Source organism: Morchella sextelata, assembly GCF_020137385.1.
Source record: "Morchella sextelata strain SCLS chromosome Unknown scls_7, whole genome shotgun sequence".
In the NCBI taxonomy this organism is placed as follows: Eukaryota; Fungi; Ascomycota; class Pezizomycetes; order Pezizales; family Morchellaceae; genus Morchella; species Morchella sextelata.
The window spans coordinates 1,059,243-1,071,934 of record NW_025408622.1 but is presented as its reverse complement, the minus strand read 5'-3'; the positions used below and the strand labels follow the sequence as shown (position 1 = coordinate 1,071,934).

Genomic DNA, 12,692 nt, shown 5'->3' with positions numbered 1-12,692 from the left:
GTGTTTGTTTGTAGCAGTAGCTCAGCGCATGGAGGAGGAGGCAGGGTGCTACTACACGAAGCTTGGGAGAAGGGGCAGGAAAAAGAAAAAAAGGTCCTGCATTGCTACTGTAGTGCGTGCATAAGGTACAGCTTCCGGATCCGCTCCTTTGCCATGTACGTACGGAATAACTAGTCATTTAGTAATGATTGTTTCCTTAGAGCTTTCAGACGACGTTAGCCCTTCTTTACACGATTGATAGTCTGCTCCCACCATTACTTATTCCGCACTGATTTTTCTTCTCGCCTGAGGCTGTCAGTGGTTCGACTGTCCGAGCCGAGCCCTGCCGATTCACCGCCGACCTCACTCGCTCACTTCATAGGCAGACCACACAGTAGAACCTACATATTTTACTAGAGTACAATTACATACATGTACCTACTCTAGTACTCTCTGCTAACGTCCACACATCCTTGGTGCAGCTCCGATCATAAGTTGTGTCGGCCGGCGCTCCTCTCCGGCCTTAATCTTTTTTTTTTCGTTCATGAGTAAATTTACCCTTTCGTAAATCACCTTGTATCTTATTACCGAGGAAAGTACGCGATGATTTTGTACATGGGGATCCGCAAGTTAATATCCACCTTCCCTTCCCTTCCCCCTATGTATACATGTATGTACCTGTATGTACCTGTATGTACATACATGTGCTGTAGGCACTATGGGTGTATGGTGAATACTATTCACATCCAAATCCTACACAAATCCATCTGCAAGGTTTTCAACCGGCAATAGACAGCCTCATATTATCGCTATGTATTATTCAAGATACCCCGGTAGACTTTGCTCAGTGCCTACGGTCTCACGGCGCAGACAGGCAGCACTAATAAACCAAAAAGGCCCGGATCTTGATAAACATAAGCCGGTAGATCATGTCTGAAAAGAAGGTGAGTACCAAGCCAAGGTAACAATTAATTGGAAAATCAAGGCCCCCCCGCCCCGCACCCAGTCCGACCCATAACAAAGCTAGTCTATGCGGCTTTCCATTCGAGATCGTGGGGAAGGACCCTTCCTTCCTTACTTCCTTACCTACTTCCTTCGCATTTTCCCGTATCTGTGGTTTGTCGCACAAAACGGGCTACGTTCATCACTATTTGGGTTGAAGGGACAACCCTGTTTGGTATCTACGGTATATAAAAACCGACAGGCATTCTCCCAGGACGAAGACCGCTCTAGCTCCCTCTTATTATTCTGTTTATAGCCATACGTGGCAGTTTAGAATACAGCATATATACATGTATGGCTGTATATACTAGAGCAATACAATTCGGAGAAGCAGTATAAAAAGGCATATGCTTCCCGCACCCCGAAGGCCGATGTGACGTACAGATATTCCGTGTCCGCGACGACTGCGAGATGAATGCTTCGAATTGCGAATTCCCTGTCAACACTGTAAAAAAACAAAAACACCTGATCTAGGAATATTGGTGCTAAATTCGCGAATCGCAAACATCTACTGGGGTTGTGAATAGTCAACGTATCGGGCATTTCTCCGCCGGTCCCATGATAGAGTTGGATCACATCAAGAATATAGGTGGGGTTAACGTTGTTTTGCCTTAGGAACTCCGAATATGATCTGGCTTCCGGAATTTTCAATGAAAGTTCGGTTGTATGACAGGAGACGGACCTTGGGGGCCAAAAGCAGCAGAGCCATTTGCTGCCCATTGAGATCAATCCAATTCAACTTTGAATTGCAGTACACAAAAAGAGATCTTTGGTCTGTAGTAGATAACCATAGATTGTCCATGTCGCAAGAAGATGGGCATTTCGTGGTACATATTATCACAGACAATGTTTCGTCGTCTTCCTTTAATAACAAAATTATGAACGAGGCGAATGCTGGCAAGGGTCCCGTATATATCCCTTCCTAGACCCTTGTCAATCCCCCACCCCCCCAAAAAAAACGCTTATTGGGTCGTGAGCCGAATGCCCCCCCTCCTCGCAAAGCCCATGCTATGAAGAGCAGCTCACGATAGCAGTTTTTCGGGGATTGCTCCTGCTGGGATGTTGTAAGTGATCGTGAGTTTTAAGCTCAGGACACTCGGAAAAATGCTCGTATCGAATTGCACCTACATGATCAATAGTCAAAATCAAGCCGATATCAAAGTTAAAATATATCCATAAATTAAAGTTGATATTTAGGCAACACCCCCACGGGAAGAATAAAGTGCCCACATGTGCACTACAATTCATCTATTCAAGACACGTACGGCTAGGCACGATCAATATCGCGGGGGATGATACACACATCCACCACCTAGGGAGAAACGGAAAGAAAAAAAAAAGAAGAAGCCGGGTCTGGTGATATGCAAATAGGAAGTTGATGCCTGGGTCGCTAGAGTCCTGCCTGATGCTTTCGGACGAAACTGCCCGAGGGCTACGTCATTTACCACTCGCTTAGCGTCAGCAGTCCCCGTCTAATTGGCTCGCTTAGTTCCAATATCTGGCTAGATCCGCGATTAAAGATTAGATCTAAGACCCTGATAAACTCTTTCTGTTGTTTATTTGTTTCCAGCTGTGCCAGGTACGAAGAATAATAACTCAACAGATATCACAGATCTTCAAGCTCGAGATACACACTATATGCCCCTTTGGCCATCTCTTCGGCATTGATAACTCAATGTGGCTGTCAGGAATAATAACGAGCTTCCATGGCACGGCACCCACCACCGTCAGGTTTTCCAGAGCTCGGGAGTCAAGGTGGTTCGAGCAAATTAACCTCCAGATACAAGACACCCTGTGGCAAATGGTGTGGAGTAGAAAGTATATCTTTCGTGTAAAGATGTCACCTTGCACAGAATATATGATTCTGACTCCACACCCTAAGCTGTAACAGCACACCACATGGGTTTATGCACGGCCAGCATCATATGCACCATGCCTCTGCTTTTACGGATCCGAAACCTCGTTTCTCGCCGCGTTTGACAAGATAGGTCTATAATCCAAGGAATCTCGTGATTACAGTTACACGGCTAATTGCACAACGTGCAGCATCATCATCACCAACCGCCTCCCTCCTCTCCTTCACAACCTAGGTCCTTGAGGGGGAGTTTTTGAATCTGACTGGAGAGTATCATGGACCCCAGACGTTCTGTGCCTCTTAATATCTCACATTTTGTTTGTTCCTGTGTGACGTGAACTATAGCCTCTTGATGTGCGATGATGTTTACCTTTTGGTTCCTAGAGTGCTGTTGATGTCGGCTTTTTTTATTTTTTTTATTTTTTTTATTTCATTTTTGCCGGGATGACCGGAACCCCTCCATCTTATTTTAGTAACGTCTGTTCGCGGTCAGTGGGGAACTTCTCTGAATGATGTAGAGCAGAGTATGGTACAGTCGGGCAGCTAGACATGGATGCATTTGCTCCAAAAATTGCCAAAACCTTTGCCCTATATAGTGCATACATGTACGTACTCTACAATGCTCTACATGTCTGAGCACATTTCATTTCGTAGATCGATGTGTGGACTGGCATCGCTTTGGCAAAGCGATTGCAAAGTTCGTGAGTCAGGTGTGCATTTGATCGCGGTAGGCGCTTTTGCCTCGTTTTTTCTTCCCATCTGGCCCGGTATGGAAGGAGAAGGATGGGGGCAGGTCCCTGGTGTTGTGTAAGTGCAAGTCGACATATGGCGACTTCTACTGCACCGTTCAGTGCTTGGCAACAGCTAGACCGGGTGATGGCCGATCAGTTGGCTAAATTTAACTTCTGCAGGGCAAGGGTTTTTGCGCTAGTAACGTATCTAGAGTACAACTTTGGGATAGAGTATGTTGAGTACTCTAGAGTAGGTACAATCCATAGCGTACGTACAGGCAAGGTACTATGGTGTAGGTATACAACAAAGTCTCTCTTCTCCCTCCCTCCCGCAACACTGGACGAACTGGCAAGGTTAACAATACGACCGTAAATCTCTGCCGTTAGTATGTATGTAGAGGTAGGTACCCTGTGTGTACCGTTGTCCGAATCTTTCTTCCTCATGCAAGCGCGGTATTTACTCCAGATGCCAGCCTGCATATTCCCAAGGGCGTGCTGCCTGCTCTACACTTCAAGGGAAGGATACTGTTGGCTGTTGAACCCGTTGGAGGAGGACTGACATCGGGAGGATCTCCCATCTGCTGTCTGACTTACACGATGTGGAACAGCAACAACAAAAGGAGATGAAGAGCAATGCCCAGCATGAATATTTTGATGGGGTTTGAGACCTTCCATGATCCTGCAGTGCCCAGGAATTTGGGGCTAGGTTCCATTACTTGGAAATATCACAACCTATCACAAGATAGCAAACAAGTCTTGGAGGGGGGATACAGATCATCCAAGAAATACTGAAATTCTCAGGTGGTTCGTTTCTGTTTCGACATCGATCAATTATTTCCTTTTTCTGTTTCAACTACAGGGTTCTGTTTTATACTAACCTGGGTATCGCAGCTCATGTAGCTACCACAAAATCTAGAACATGTAACTGAAGAGGGTTCCTTTGCTCCACCACACTCTTGTGCCGAATACCCCGGCTCGGCTATCCAGCCTTTCCTTGTTACCATGGACTTGGGTCTGACGACTCGACGCTCAAGCTTTTGCATTGAGATCTCAATAGATCCCGAGCATCCCTTACATCAAATAACTGCATGGGTCGACCTTGCTGAAGAAGGAATGTTTGGCCAAGTGCTCATCAAAAATGGAGGCAAAAATAAGCAATTGCCAGATGATCATTGCGTATCTTCTGCCGTTGAATATTCTGGGTTTGTTTTCTCGAAGTTATGGGGGTGGGGGGGCAATTAGCTCCGTTTGTGGGGTGCTGATGTTTCTTCCTATCGGAGCTTTTAGGGTTGTCTGGAAGTCCTTCCAATCGAGCTCATGATACGACTGACGACCTTCCGTTTATGCTGGGGTTTGGCTCGTCCTACGCTTGTACATCCCCGAAGAGAATGTGAGCTATCGTCCTAAGCAAGTACAATACTTGAAGTACTGAATCATGGAAAGTACGTACTCTATGTCTTCTTGTCGAAAAAAATGTCCAAAATGTTTACTAAACATCCATTCTTTCCTAAATATAGTGGTGCCACTACCAGCTGAGATTGACTGAGGACGGTTCTTGACTAGCCGAATACGAAGAAGTACCAGACTACTTACATGAGAACGGACTGGCCCCGGATCCGGGTTCGTCTTGAATGGGTAAAAGTTGCCAGCTAGATGTGGACCTGATAGGGATTCGGCAGACATTGAGACAGGCCCTGCAGCTAGCTATCCAAAGAGAATTTTAAGCACTTAAGTGGAGATGTAGTTGCCATTATCCATCCAATTAATTTTTTTTCTTTGAATCACTCCTTATCTTTTCCCATAGGGCCGGAGGAATGATCAGTGTCTTTGTTAACTTACAAATGCGGGGAGATGGGGCCTTCCTGCCTTTTTTTTTTATTTTTACAAGGAAAACGTCATGGTGCGGATATCTAGTGACCTGGGCACCTGAGTTTAAGGGCCCATTTGACTGCACGGCGGCTGAGAGAAATAGAGTGCCAAGAATACCCTGCTCTGGCTTTTCAGAAGCCGCTGTTTTTCAGCTACCTACTCTACTCCAATGCGTATGCCCTCTCTAAGTATCCGGAGGTCTTGTGCGCTCATCGAAAGATGATGATCTAGAGATGGCGCGTGCACACCGTGACGGGGATCAATCTGAAATGAGGGGGATGGTAGGTATTCTAGAGTACAAAGCATACAGGGAAACCTGAGTAAGTACTCTAGAGTACATGCAGGTAGAGGAGCTGTCTCGTCATCATACCAGACTTAGCTAACCTCCACCACTCGCCGGGAGACTCAAAAGTGGTTTCCAATTCATTGGACCGGTCTCCGGATCCACGTACAATATGTATGTGCATACCGAAGCACGGACACAAGTAAGTAGGTAGCCCAGTTCGAAAAGTCTTACAGTTACGGTTCGCCTTTCATGTAGGGACAAGCAAGAAGGGCTTGGACATGCAAGTAGTTACTCACTCAGGGCAGGCAGTATGTACCGAACGATGCAGCTCTTTCTCACCAATCGATAAGAAGTACCTTGGAATATTACTCTCCCATCAACCGATGGGTAGTAATTATGTCTACACGACAATCCCTCCAATGGAAGACCCCTGCCGGGGGGTAGATTACGTGTTCGGACTTCTTTGTCAGCTTCGATTCAGACATGTCTGCATTTTGTAGATCAGACACGATCCAGCTCGGGGTATACTGAATGTAACGGATTGCGAATATCTGTTGTGAAAAGGCGCGTTGTTTACTATGAAATCACGATTGCGTGCACAACCAGTCATGTACCACCATCTGATATCGACATGGCCACATATATTGTACATACAGAGACAGAAAACTACATACCTAATAAGGGTTATTCACAGGCCATCGATATAATAAGCTTAGTAACCTGGACTCGTCTGTGCTGTTACCGGTCGATCGGTAATTGCACCGAATGCTTAATGCTTGTGAAATAATAAGAATTATGTATATAAGAGGTAATAATAGGAAGTTTTTGTGGCCAAGTGAAAGCTTGAGCTAATTTCCTCCTTAGACATTTCTAGATCTAGATCTTTATATAAGGGGTGTTACGTATGTGTGTATATGTTTTATGTTTATGCCGGCTCTTTTCTTGAAACTTATTCTTTCGACTTAGTTTTATAAAAGGAGCTCTCGAATGACCAATCTTTTCTTTGTGTGTGGAAGAATTATCTTTCTACCTGCCGGTCTTTCGGGGGTGCGGCAACTCCCTCCTGCTGTGTTACTTCACGAAATATCACTCGTGCCCATGGGACAATTATTCGCATAAGAATAAATTGGATTTCCAGACAAAGTAAAGAGAACCCGTAGGGGCCAATAATCAAAAAATCCCGTCAGAAATGTGCCCCACATTTGCCAATCCAGTCAATAAAGAAATAAAGAAATAAACAGATGCCCCTCCAACTTGATCCCCCATATCCCCATTTTCCCGGAGTTACCACTCCCGTATACGTTTCAAGAAAAGACCTTAAGCGGCAGTACACGTGATCTTGACGCTCTTAGAGGTACCGATCGTCTCCTTCACGTCGATAACAACCGTGTGTAAATCGGAGTTCTTATAAACTTTGTTCTCCGCGCCCTCGACTTTCACGGTCGTCTTGGACACATCGACCATGCTGCCATCGAAACCTGGTGCATACCAAAGAATGATGGTGTAATAATCACCCACCTCTTTGGAAGGGTCGTATCCATTGTGTTTAGGCTCAATGGTGACAGTACGGGTCTTGTCTTTTGACGTCTTTGAAGTAAACAGAGAAATATTAGCATGATATCAGGAAATGATACAAGATGAGGGTGGTATTACTTGTGTAATAGCAACTTTGCGGTGATAACCCTTCGCTTCCGGGTCGCTTCCTGCGATGTTGTAACCCTTCTTCTTTCCTGCGATCTTCTCAACCTGCTTGGTGATTTCTGCGCCTTCAGCCTTCGACTGTTCGTGGGTCTCTTTGTACTGTGGGAGGTCCTCCGGCGCACTATCACGGCTGACACCATCATCAAGATAGGTAAAGTACTCCTGTGTTTTGAGGAATGAAGTCAGTAAGAGTAAAGAAAACTAGTGATGGAATAGATGCAGGGTGGTCATTGAACTTTACCTTATCCTTTCCAGGGTAGATGTTGAACTTGATGCGGTTTGGTCCTCCTTGGCCAACCCATTGGCGTACTTCCATTTGCGGGATGATGGCACCTGTAGGTTCATAGCATTAGTTACTGCATGTATTTGAAACTGAAAAGAGATTATTCTGCTGCCTACCCTCTCTAATGTAGACCGGTACCACGGTGTGAAAGAGATGATAATCCTGGGGTGCGACAATTCTAGCAGTATAATCGATAACACTACCACCTTCGACAGGGTTCCCCAAAGTGACTCCCTGATCGTCCCATGGTCTCAAATTTGAGGGGTACCAGGTGTGGTAGAGAGGGAGATAGACATCTCTGTTTTCGCCTGGAATTTCGTTGCGACTGTGGAGGATGGGTGCAACAAGAATGTCGTCACCAGCCATGTATTGGTTGTCGAGGAACTTTTGGCTCTCGTTGAAGAAGGTGGTATCCTCAGTATCAGTCAAGAGCTAGAAATCCAGGTTCATTTGGTTAGCATGTGTTGTCCTGAAAGTCTAGGGCAGAATACATACCATAGATCTGGTAATTGGCATACCGTCGACTACGTTTTGAAACATGCAGTCGTAAAGCAGTTGGATGAGGGAGTATCTGAGCTCCACATAGTACCTACAGATCTCCAAAACGGATTTGTAGAGCCATGCTTGGTCCGCGAGTTCTGGATGGGTTTCAAGATGCTTGGGGTATGCGTATGGTTCCTAGATTATCTTAGTATCTCCAATGCTTTAAAGCTAAGAACGGGTAGATTACCTGGAACCATTTCCTGTCCTTTTTAACATAATGGTTCCTGAGCCATGGCAAGAGGAATGAACCAGTATACCACCTGATCAGTAGCTCTGGGCTACAGTATTTCTCCTCGACCCCATTCGCATCACGGTAGGGTTCAAAACCACCCGTATCAGACCCCGCGATGCACACACCATTGAGACCCAGAGAAAGAACCTGAGAAACCGAAATCTTCCAAAACTCCCAGTTACTTGCATTATCTCCAGTCCAGAGACCAGCAAAACGATAGGCTCCAGCATAACTTCCGCGCCCGAGGATGAAGTTACGTTTGTTCTTGCGAGATTCAAGACGGCCAAGGCCATGCCAGGTTGCTTTATGGAGATTGTAGGAGTAGAGAGCCCAACTTTCAATTGCGAGCTTTTTCTCAGAGGCATTGGTGACGGAGTCAGAGGTGACGAGTAGACGGGTGGGCAACCCTTTCATGTCTCCATATGATGTGTGGATTGCTGGGGTAGTCATGTCTTGCCACACAAATTCTAGTCCCATATCGAAGAGATACTTGTACTGCATTCCCCACCAGATACGAACCTCCTTTCTGTTAAGGTCCGGGTAGAAACCTGCCTATAAATCATTGTCTCTAATTAGTCTCGATGAACTTTATTATGTTGATAAGATATCGTCACTTACACTGCCGTTTCCGTAGCCGTAGCTCACACCACCATGATAGGGGTATTCTTTGCAGTTGAAGTTCATGGGGAAGTCACTAGAAACATGTCAATGCCATTTACGGGTTACCTAGCGCACTGAAATAAACAACTTACTATTTGTCTCCAAAGTCTGGCCGAGCATCAACATTATTGGGATCGACCTCAACCTTATTACCGCCACCGTAGTACATGTACCGAACATCGTTCGCATTCCCACTTGTTCCCTCGGTATATCTGTCGTCCATGATAAAGTATTTTTTCGCAATTCCCTCAAGGAGGGTACTGTATCCACCCTCTCTGTCGTTAATGCTGATAACAGGAGTGATGTTGGTGGAGCACTTGATTCCATTATTCCTCAAGTTAGTAAACATCTCTTTGGGGTTAGGGAAAGTGTGTGGGTTGGTGGTGAAAGTTCTGAAGCCGTCCTAAGAATGTTATAAACACAGTTAGAACATTTCTCAAAGCCTCAATGATACCATGGTTATTTACCTGAACATCGACATCGACGTGCAACCCGTCAAGTGGAAATTTACTGTCACGGTACTGCTGAACCACAGAATACAAGTCACTTTCCTGCTGGTATCCATAACCTTTGAAAACGAGGTTAGTTTATTATATACGTCCGATAAATGGCTCATAAAGGGGGGGACTTACAGGCTTGATGGGCCCCGAGAATGTATCTGGGCTTCAACTTCGAACGTCCAACAAGACCTGTATAAAGTCGTACAATTTCCGGGACCGTATCCGCACTGATGCCGTAACAATCGATACCGCCATACCTAGTCCCCAGCTTGATGTAGCCTGAGTTGGTCTTTCCAAAGTCGATAGCAATTTGAGAGTAGTTATCGATAAAGGTTGCCGTGATATTCTTGTGCTCTGGGTTGGAGTTCACATCAAGGTAGAAAGGATCAGAGTGATACCTTGTTGAAAGATTAGTTATTGGGGTTAAGTCGTGCCACAGGGCGGTACTTACAACGGCTCGCGAGAATCGAGAGCACCTTTGGCGTAGACTTGCTGGTATTGCATATTGTCGAAGTCTACAGTGTATTAGTAAAAACTACCACCAAGAAATAAGGAACCTCTGCGGGACTTACTAAAATAGTTCATGAATGTTGGCTCCTTCATAAACTGGATACCTCCCATCTCTCCCCACCCCACATACTCGCCATGTCCAGGCTTGACAATGTCAAGAACTGTATCCCTCAACATCTTGTGCTGCGGATGCAAATTCTTTCTGAATGTCTTGGGAGACGTTTGCCAAACGACCTTGTCGGACACACGGGCTTCGGCCTCGGCTACATTTGGAATGGGGTAAGGATCCTTTATAGGGGTCAAGGTACGCACTGCTTGGATGCGGAAGCGGTCTTTCCATAGGTAAATCTTCATGCCATCACCGACCTTGTTGCGAGTCCGTTCAGATTTGCCAACGGCGGTGACCAAGGACTGTTTAGTGCAGTTAGTGATGGTGTTCTATAATGAAGCTATATAGCTAGATCTAGAACTTACCGAGAAGGTCCAGAATTCCCCCGAATCCTCACACTTGGTTCCCCACGTAAGCTCTCTGTAAGTATCCAACTTATAAACCAGAGTACTCATATAATCTTGCACAATTGTCCTCCTATATGCCTCATTAGTTGATTAGCATAGGTTTTTCACTATCACTAATGGTATATGTAATTGACTGGGGTAACTCACGTATTCTCATCACCATACTCGTCAGAAGTCTTGAAACCAGGGTCATATCTAACCCTCCAAACGCACGGTCTAATGAATTGAACCACGCCCAGAGTCCCATCATCGAATCTCAGGTTCACTCCATGCCAGTTTTTCGGATACTTGGTGCCCTTGGGGGGAGTAGTGTCTATGCCAATGACCTTTTGAGGGCCCTTCCAGCCCAACGCGACGCTGTAGTAGTCTTCTGCTTTGCAGAAATTGAGCGGATCGGAAATTCCTGCCATGACGGCGGTATAATGAGATCTAGCTCAAAAAAGGTTGGGCAGGGTGTTTTGTTCGAACAGAAGATATCAGAGGCCAAGCTGAGGGATGACTGGGCTGGAGTGATGGAGGAGAATGAAGAGGCGAGGAGGGAATGATGGCCATTATATAGAGTTCGAGATTAAAACTGGGAATATAAGATTGAAATCAATTTTTATGAGGCCGAGCTATCGATGCTGACTTCATTGCTTATTGCTGCCAGTATTGGTAGTTGCAACCAATCAGGTAAAGCTAGCCAAGGAGAGGTCGCACACATACCCAATTAAATCTTGAGTACTAATCAGGCATTATCATCTTTGTTATAAGACTAAGCGCATCAATGATCTTTGTGCGACCGGATTTTCAACTGCACCTACAACTCCAATCAGAAATATTGTACGATTCGTTTCTTGTGAGTGCATATCTGCCGCACAGAACAGAATAAACAAAAACGCACCTGCACGTTTTCTTTCTCGCACATCGAAAGAGGTCAATTTATGTAGATCATATTCGCAACTGCACTGATCCGCAACCATAATGCTGTTGTGCTCCCTACTTCCCTGGACACCCGGAAGCTCGGGTTTTCAGCTTCGGTTTCTCTCCGACCTGTATAGTTTGTTGCGTTTGATCAATTGAGCACCTCTCAATTCCACAGAGCCTTTAATTATTTCGATAAATTTTTGGTTGGGCATTTAGGTCCATCTACCCAATTGATTAGAAATAACGCAGGTATTGAAGCGTGGTATCCAGGAGCAGGAACCCAAACAAAAGTATGTATGTAGTTATGTATTGCCCAATCATTGCGGGTAATATTGCACGGCTATGCATTTAAAAGCCGCTTCTCCATGTCCATGCATTTTCAGCCCATGTCGCAACACAACCAACTTTTGGTATGTATATTGTTAGAGCTGAAAAAAGTATATTTGTTGGTGGTATACATACATTAAGTCAACACCTACTGTAGTCATACGGCTGTGTTGAGAATTAAAGGCATTCTACCGTACCCTTCGGCAATTAGGTTTACAATGAGCTTCGCTTGATCGATGCATATGCGCCGATAACCAATGGTGAGATCGTGCATCATGAGGGGTAATGGTTGGAGGTTAAAAAACTCGGGATCCCATAAATGCAGCGCAGCAGAAGTGTCAAAGATTCAAAAAAGTTCAATATATCTATATCATGATAAGATAAGTATAAGATAAGTTTTAATTATACCAATATATAGGTCTTACCACATGGATATATACCCCCGGTCATGCAGGGCAGCCAACCTAGGGGCATCCCACAGTTTGATGGAACAGACCGGTTTTTTTTTTTCTGGTTAGTTGCTGGAGTTTATAGCACCTAAGCGAAGAAAGCTACACCGGCATAAATCTATGGGTTGTGCTCTAGATTAGCGATTGTATACTCCCATCTCAAAACATTCCCTCACTATAGCTGGCACACTCATATAATATAATCTCACTATTTGTCAAACCTGTGAGTTTAGGATTGCAAACCTAATCTTGAGCCATGCCACCATTTTTGATTGGTTCGTTTATCCTCTGACAGAAGCAAAGGCATAAAGACCTCTCTAAAGACCTCATAAATAATGGGTAG

General features: G+C 45.1%; 1 protein-coding gene across 1 annotated transcript; it reads right to left on the bottom strand.

The window, feature by feature from the left end:
* Positions 1-7,039: 7,039 nt before the first annotated feature.
* On the bottom strand, positions 7,040-11,077 carry H6S33_011963 (uncharacterized protein; the record flags this gene model as incomplete). The annotated part of the gene is made up of 14 exons (XM_044843322.1): positions 7,040-7,309; positions 7,376-7,585; positions 7,665-7,756; positions 7,823-8,138; positions 8,202-8,384; positions 8,437-9,033; positions 9,100-9,175; positions 9,234-9,544; positions 9,609-9,709; positions 9,774-10,039; positions 10,093-10,156; positions 10,214-10,562; positions 10,626-10,737; positions 10,815-11,077. 14 exons carry the CDS (start codon positions 11,075-11,077, stop codon positions 7,040-7,042), a joined length of 3,210 nt encoding a protein of 1,069 aa, XP_044695631.1.
* Between the last annotated feature and the right edge of the window lie 1,615 nt (positions 11,078-12,692).